Here is an 8711-nt window from a genome sequence, read left to right on the forward strand (position 1 = left end):
GTTACACTCAAAATCTTTCTACTTAAGGGACATTTTAGTGTTCTGCCTATTGCCTGCAGTGGGTTGAGGTTGGATAGGGGGCAAGTCTGCTATGTAATCTTTCTATTTTTAGATATTATTTTTTTTTTACAAAAAGATAATTGATCTAAAAGCAACTGTTTTAAGTGGATGAGTGCTAGCAGATAGGTGACTTCTGCCTTCCATTACAGCTGCACTCTGAGTGTCACCCTGGAGCAGGCGATCATTCTGGCTCGGAGCCACGGGCTCCCTCCTCGCTACATCATGCAGGCTACAGACGTCATGCGCAAACAGGTAAGATGCTCTTTATGGCTCAGATCTTGATGTTTCCAAACAAGACATGTTTTCATCAGAGAAGAATGACTTGACTAAGCATTTTTTAACCTCCATCTTAAGGTTCCGGTACATAAGTGTGAGTTTTCTTAGTTCGAGTATTTTTGTGGGGTTTTTAAAATTCTCTCTTTGTATTGTTGACTGAAAGGTGTTTTATAAAAATAATGGAACAGGCTGTTTTTAACCAGATGCTTACCCTCTCTCTATGTGTAAATAGATCATAATTCTTATATGGTTGTGATTTTACTCAGTGGTTTTTTTGTATAGTAACTGCAGTGGCATCACCTTACTTCAGAATTATGTCTGTTGAGTAACACAATTTGTATTTAAATAGATATTATCTGTAAAAATAACTTTAGATTATTAGCTATTGTTAACAAAAAGTGACTCGTACTGAATGAATGGGAAGCGTAGGACAGAAGGGAGGAAATGAATACCATGGTTCTTAACTTTCCAGGTGAGATTCCTAAGGACAGTGTGCTTATTTCAAAATAGTGGTTTTTACTCTTTGGTCGTTATAGAATATTAGGTTTTAGAGGCTCTTGTGGATAGATAACATCTCAACATGAACTCTTAGTCCTAAGGTGTGACAAGAACTGCTGGATTAAAAGGCAATATTAACTGAAAATGGGGGATATGCTCTACTGTATTGGCACAACTTTTCCTAGAATATCTTGTTATCAGATAAGTACTTCCAAAAGAATGTTTGAAATCTTGGAGGGAGTTCAAAGGAGGAGCATGGATGATCCAGAGATTGTTAGACAAAGCTTATGAAGTGAAAATTAAAGAGCTCAGCCTATTCAGTTGCTCAAAGAGAGGTTGAGTGGGGGCTTAATAACTCTATGTGCATATGGAACACATATCCCAGCCTTCAGTAGCTTTCAGCTTTCAACCTTATGACAAAAGCATAAACAAGATACAGGATGCGCTCAATCTTGAAGTAAGAAAAAAAGGAGAATTAAATATTGTGACAATTAATCACAGATAAGACAATATTTAATTTCTGGTTTTTAGTTTCCATCTTATTTTGTAATTTTCATTAATTCTGCTCTATATTCCATGCAGCAATCACAGTTTAGTTAGGAAAATGATCAAACAGCTGTATTTTATTTCTGCCTGGGTGTTGACAAAAATACATATATGCTGTGTCAGACCTGTAGTCTGTTAAGGCAGGGTAGGTATTCTCAAGCCACAGATTCTGAATGATTACATGTAAGTGCTGCTGCATAACATGGATACATCAGAGTAATTAGTCTCACTCCTTTCATAGCAGTGCATAAGTTTTCATATTCAAGTGAATAAGTTAAGTTTCTGTGGTGAATAAATACCTTCAAGGTTCCTGAATCAGATTATGTATATCTGCTCAAGAATTCCAGCATTATCTTGACTTGAAGAGAAAGGCATGGCTGTATCAGGATAAACTTGCATGTATAGGTTGATATAGCAGCTTCTGTAATTCTAGACAGGAGGATGTATTCCTGCCTTCCAGGATGTATTCTGTCAAAGGGTACATTTTCAATATACAGTTCCAGACTATTTTCAATGATGCTGATTCATTTATGGATCTTCTGCACTTTATTAAATGAAAATGAAACACAAAATGAAAGTAACTTGCATGGCTTTGAGCACCTGTGACTGTATTGGCTCAAAAAGAGATGTAGAAAGAAGTGAGGCTATGTTCTCTGAAGTAAAACAGCAGGTGATGAATAGCTGTAAAAGATACCAATATCTCAATATCACTCACAGACACTGCAAAAAAGTCTGCTAGTATATCAAGCCAGACTTTTTTCACCTGTTCTTCCTCTTGCAGGAAACCACTATAGCATTTAATAGAGTAATAATATTTTGTTGTAATTTTAAATTAGTCTTGGAGTCCTGTAGTAGAAATATAACCCTCCATTAAATTCTAAATCTTTTGGAGTAATTACAAGAATACACTATGGTATTTTCTAGAAACCTGTTCTGGATTTAAAGTTTAAATTATCTATAGGATTTAACTGTCAGGAATATAATGCAGACCATAAAACTTGGAGGGGAAAGAAAAAAAAAAAGCAGAACATTTTGTTATAGGCAATACATGTGTCTTTTATGTGGCTTAATATAAAAAAACCTCACAACAAACCCGACCAAATAAAAACTTTTTTAGCTCATTGGCACCCTGAGTCTTTTGTGGAATAAAGAGATGAGCCACAGGGAGGTGCAAATGAAAGAAGATCTATTCCATCTGTTGTTCTAGAGAAGCCAGTAGTGTTATCTCCTAACAATATCAGCTTTCAACATGGGGAAATTGTCTCTTCTCAAAATTGGTACCTCTTCCATCTTGGGGTCCAGTGCTGAATAACTGGAGACACCTGATTGAGTGGATGACATCAGGGAGAGGTGTATTATATTCTTTTAAATTGAATTAATCATGTTTAACAAGACTCATAATATCCCTGAGTGGATTGTTGGAAAAATTTTCAAAGTAATTGCCCTGTCAGTACCAATTAGGTATTTGCAAGCACCTGTTCTGTGAGAACTAAGGAAAGGAGACCAACTTGTGAGAGTTGGTATGTTCTTGGGCCTGTGGGATGGTTTTAGCTAAGTGGTTTGTGTGATTCATCTACCAATCCAGTATAGATTGGTTTTTAAAATATGAATTTTGTCTATCTCTTAGTAGCCTTATTTGCTCATGTATGTTTATTCATGTAAACATCTGTATCCACAAAGTAGTATCTAAGGCATCCTGACAGGAGCGTGTCTTCAGGATACAGCAGAGTGTGGAGAGGACAGAGGCCTAGGAAAGGAGCTGCAGGAGGGCACAGGGCTGTGAGGAAGAAAAGTAGCTAAAAAGCTGAAAACCAGAAAAGGCTAGGAGACAGTTTATGTTGTCTTGTGAGTAATCATTTTTCCATGCGTATAATAACAGCACTACATTTTGAATAATTCTCATAAGAATTGTACTGATTTAGAGCTCTTTGAGCAGGGCATGAGGAGAGTGTTTTCTTTATGTAACTGTTTTTTGCTATGCTTAAATTAGTGTAGAGCTTGAAGAGAAACCTGTATTTTTTTCTCTTAGCAATGACAACACTAGTTCATATGTAAGTGTCTATATAGATTTGTGGTGGTGTCTTCTCAGAAGTGCTGGCATTTTTCACCAGTGCTTTGGTAGGGCTGGTATGCAGGGGGAAGCATTCTGAAGCTACGTAGCACAACTATTCCATATGCCTGTGTGAGATGAACAATGTCAATTTTTACATTGCTGTAGCTTTATGAATAATATTGGAGAAGTACAAATTAACAGTGGATTGAAATAGAACTGGTATAATGGTGCTCAGTGGAGACAAAGAGATGTCATGTAGCAAGTTGCTAGTAATTCTTGGGGGCTTTTTCTCAAAAGGAGTAAGAATCTAGTGGTGTAAATAAAGTTTAATTCTCCTGCTAAACAATAAATTACTTGGTTGTATTAAGCTAGACTCCTTTTTAAATCAGTGCATTTGATTTATTATGTGAGCAAGATTCTAAAATTAATTTGTCTAGTGAGTGATGCAAGTGAAAATAGATTGATTTTGTTCTCAGAGGTAGTCACAGCACTGATGTTCAGGATCTACATGTGATTAATTTAGATAGTTTTCCTATGTATATGTATATTTTGGCTCTCCAGTTATGTTAATCATATGCCAGTATCAGCAGTCTCTCATGGTGTGGTTCTTTATTATGATAAAATTTTAGAAAACAGCATTAAGGAAACGACACTGAGGTGATGAAGGTCTGGACTCAAGGTGTCTTAACTTTGTATCCAGCACTGGATCAGCTACCCTTATGTAATTAATGACAGACACTTGTCTTACCTGTTCTTTAAAATCCAGTAGTGGACACTCCTGCACAGTGCTTCCCTGGTCTGCTCCAGAGTTTTCTTAACCTTTTCATTAGGATGTTTGAATTAGTACCTCATTTGAGTCTTTTTTTTTTCCTTTATTATTTTTTTCCCTTCAATTTAACTCTCTAGTTTTCTGTTCAGTGTACTGTAGATGTAGAGACTCCCTTTTTAGCAGAAGACTTTTAGTATATTTCAATGTTTCCAGAGATGGGGCATCTACAGTATCTCTGGGTAAACTGCTCCAGTCTTTCGCCATACTTAACCTTAATTTTCCCCCCTATATCTAGTCTGAATCTACCTTCTTTCAGTTGAAAACCGTTGCCCCTTGACCTGTTGCTACAGTCCCTACTAATAAGTCTGTTCTGTATTTTGTTATCATTTCCCTGATAAGCCATCACTTGTATAGAAAGAGGAACATCAGAAATCCATTTATTTATTTATTTATTTACTTATTTATTTATTTATTTATTTATTTATTTTCAGTTGTGTTTTCTTAGCTAATCATTCTCTCTGTACTCCTCTCAGCTCTTTCCAAGTTTTTATTAAACATGATCTTACAGGACTTCATGACTGAACAACAATATGGCAAATGAAAATCAGTGTAAATAACTCCTACGAGATGCACACAAGTGGAAAAAACAGACCCTAAGTTTGCATTCAGAATAATTTACTGTAAGCTTGCCATTACATCTCATGTTCAGGACCTCAGGATATGATATAAAGCATGTGCTCAATTGTCTTTAGCTATTCATAATTCAAAGTAGAAGTTATAATGGTGTAGGCAAGGGTGGACGACAAGGTAGAAATCATGCTGTCATGACCCTTCATTTTGAACTATATGGTGTTCTGATCCCTTCATATGGATATAGCATAATGTAAAAGGTTCTGAGGCAGTTAGAAAAAAAAAACAAACAACAAACTATCAACCATTGGGAATGGCTTATACACAGGACAGACAGACAAAATAATTTAGGATTGTTCAGCTTGATGAGTGAAGAAGGATATGGCAGAGGTCTAAGGAACACGTGGCATGACTCACCATTGCCCTCACTGGTGCAGAATTAAACACATCAAATGAAACTGGCAGATTCAAACACAATGCAAGTAGTTCTTGACACAAGTTAAGATTGGATCTCCTTCTCAAGATTTGGATCTCCTTGCACGAGGAGATTAGTGATGGGAAGTTTTTAATGAGTTCAGGTTGAGATGGAAAAGAAGAGAATCTCTGAAATCCATTAAATACATCATCATTGCTGAATGGGTGAAGAATTGAGTGAATAATGCTTGAATTTTGGAGGATTTCTGGGGAGAGACACATTTGTTGTGGTCTGTAGTTGTGTCTTGCAGCTGTCAGAGAACAGCTTATTGAGCTAGTTATAAAGCTAGTGCAATCACTTTTATATTCTGCCTTCACTTTTGTAGGTAATCTAGTTCTTTTCTCCATCTTTGCAATTACTTTTTTACCTAAAAGAAATCTAAGGACACAGTATTTTTTGTGGCACAGACTGATTTACATACAGTCTGAGAACCTACCTGTGTGTTACCAGCCATCCTATACTGAACTAATACCATAACAATTACCTCTGTACCAGATTTCAGTCAAACACAAGGTCTGGTCTTATTTTGTACTTATTGAATCAATGATTATACCTCATTTTTGCATGACATGCAGCTGCCTTTGCAGCTCCAGTTGGAATGGAAACTATCTTTGATGTTTCACACTATCTAAGATCTCACTGCAAGAGTTCTGAGATTAGATATTTTTGTTCTCTGTTACTTTGTCGTGGATTTAGGTAGAAGAAGGTGAAACAAAGAGAGAGTCAGTGGATGTATTACAGACAGAACAACTAGTTACCATCTCCTTTAAAATGTTAGGAAAAACAAAGAGGCTGTAAATCTAGCACATATATTTCTTTATGATGTCTTCTTTACATTAAAACTGCACTTCAAAAGCTAAACCTCGTAACTTAAAAACAATTTTTAAAAAGTTTTCATATGTCTAAGCTAGTTTGTTTGTGTGAGTGCATTTTTGCGCTATTGTGATATATGAATATTGCGCATGTTTTACCAACTTCTCCCTTAATGAGTGAATCAGTGAGACAGAAGTACTTTGATTATTTTTTTCAGAGGATCAATGGAGGTACAGAGAGACCAGCTTTTCTGGCTGACCTCACTTTAAGCATGGTGTTGAACTAAACGGGCCTCAGGAGGTCTTTCCAAGCTGATTTTGTTTGTAATTCTGTGATTATAAAGAAAGATCAGGATGTGCATTTTTCTAATTCTAATTTAGCACCTCAGTTGAAGCCATTTTTTAATGATCTAACTAGAAGGCTATTCATAGGAAATAATCTGTAATACATGTTTGTTCAGAAGTTCATAGGAAATAAGTGGCGTTTTAGAGAAGAACTTCATTATCCATGCCTTGTACAAAGAATGGTGACAAAAAATAAAATAAATTGAAACAGGATGTGTTTGGATTATTTAAAACCTTAAATAAAATAATAAATATTGTAATAAATAGTTATGTTCACCAAGAAAGCTCAGAAAACTTTTGGACTTGTGTTGGAATATATGACACAAAATGGTTGTTTTTCTTTCACAGGGTGCAAGAGTACAAAATACAGCCAAGAATTTGGGAGTGAGGGATCGAACACCACAATCTGTGCCAAGGTAACTGTTTGTGTGCTAGACCATGATTGTGTCTAGCTGGTGCTGAATTCTGTCCTAGCTGCTCAAATGCTAACAGTAAACATTGACAGTACTTTGGACTAACTGGTAAGATCTGGCTTTTAATGTGCATAGAATCAATTACATTCTTAGCCATGCAGTTTTACTTAAAGTAATTAGTTGCAGAAGTTCAGGCTATGTAGCACATCAAAATGTGCCCGTATTTGAAAAATGAAACCTAGTTCATGTTAATTATGAAAACACTGGAGTAAGTCCTTCATCACTTGTGATGTTTAGTGGTTTTGGGGAAATTATCCTAACTAAATCCATAACCCCATTTTAATGAAATACTGTACTGCAATATCTCAGCAAAATAATGTTCTAGTTGCTTTTAGAGATGATGTAGTCTTTGTCTCTTTCTGAAACAGTCATTAGAATGAAAAATGTGACTGTTCTATATTTATCCAGCTTTTTAATGTTGTGATGGATTGCAGGTACCTGAAATGTTTCTTAACAAGCACAATACTAATACATGAGAATAACTGAACAGCAATGTTCTTAATTTTATCTTGAGGTGGTTTTATTAATCCAGCTCTGTTTAAACTTTTTTTTTTACCAATTTAAAATGAAATGTTGTTTTGTTGACTAATGGTAACACATTGAATGAGCTAAACACATAGGTGGAATACATAACAGACCCACTGTGGTGTTTACATTTCAGTAAGGAAACAGGGAATTAGTAATACCATGTGAATGAGCAGATATGCTATCCAGAGCCTCATAGAAAGACACACTTTGGGTTCTGACAACTAATACTCAAAAACTTTGGAAGTTTTTCTTACACCATTTGCTCCCCTTTTCTCAGGTGTCCCAGTTTCTTCCAGTAGGAAATCAGGCTACTGCTCCTATTTTTATTTTTATTTTTTTTTGACTAATCAGTGCACATTGATCCGTGCCTGTGCTCGATCTACTTCTAGAAAAGGAGTGTACCTGAATTGTGTAAAGGATGAGGAAATCTGAGTAGCAGCTGCAGTTCAGCTGCTGAGTAGCAGCATTTGTTGGAGCATATATGCATCTTGCATGGCCCATAAGATGATTAAATAAAATCCAACAGAAATAGTGATTCTTGAGCAAACCCATCATCAATAAAGTCATTGACCTTATCAGCAGATGAGGGCATCTCTTCTCACAGCAATAATTAGCTAAGGGGCAATCCAGAATCAAAGTTGCCTGACAACTGTCTTGCATTGTGGGAATGTAATAACATTTTATTACAGTAAAAGCTGTGAGAATCCTTTTAATATTTTGAGTGGTATGGCTTTGGCCTTACATAGACTCCTCCTTCATGACATAATTCTGGAGACAGCCAAAGAATTGTTGCAAACCAAGCTTTTCTCACCTCTTAATGACAGCATGTCTTGGGTTCTTTAAACAACATCATTTTTACAGTTGCTCATTCACAGTTAGCTTTCTCCAGAATGGGGACTTCAGTGCAATCTAGTTTCAGAGCTTTTGTGGTAAAGGAAAAAAATCTAAGTTCTTAGAAAGAAAAACTTACCCATGAGACATTTTTCTGTTTTGCATAAGTTGAAAAAAGATTGCCTCTTTTCACTTGACACTCCCACAACATAGCAATGAAAAGCTGAAGAAAAATTATAGAATATACATAGAGAGAACACAGAATATACATAGAATATCCTAGAACATAGAATAGACAGAGGCATCCAGTATTCTTGCCAGTCAGCAGCAACAGCAGTGTCACAGGAGTATCTTTTTGACCTCAGTGTTCGGGGCATCTGGTGTACCATTAGAAGATGTCACATAAGGCAAAATA

The 8711-nt window shown here is 36.0% G+C and overlaps 1 protein-coding gene across 1 annotated transcript in view; it reads left to right on the forward strand.

The window, feature by feature from the left end:
* Window positions 1–8711, forward strand: part of PREX2 (phosphatidylinositol-3,4,5-trisphosphate-dependent Rac exchange factor 2) — a 182658-nt gene that overhangs the window by 172027 nt on the left and 1920 nt on the right. Inside the window, exons 40-41 of the mRNA XM_009995562.1 lie at window positions 210–312; window positions 6813–6880. Coding sequence (XP_009993864.1) covers window positions 210–312; window positions 6813–6880 — 171 coding nt within the window. The remainder of the gene's footprint in view (window positions 1–209; window positions 313–6812; window positions 6881–8711) is intronic.

This window comes from Chaetura pelagica, unplaced genomic scaffold, assembly GCF_000747805.2.
Source record: "Chaetura pelagica isolate M959 unplaced genomic scaffold, ChaPel_1.0 scaffold83, whole genome shotgun sequence".
Lineage (NCBI taxonomy): Eukaryota > Metazoa > Chordata > Aves > Apodiformes > Apodidae > Chaetura > Chaetura pelagica.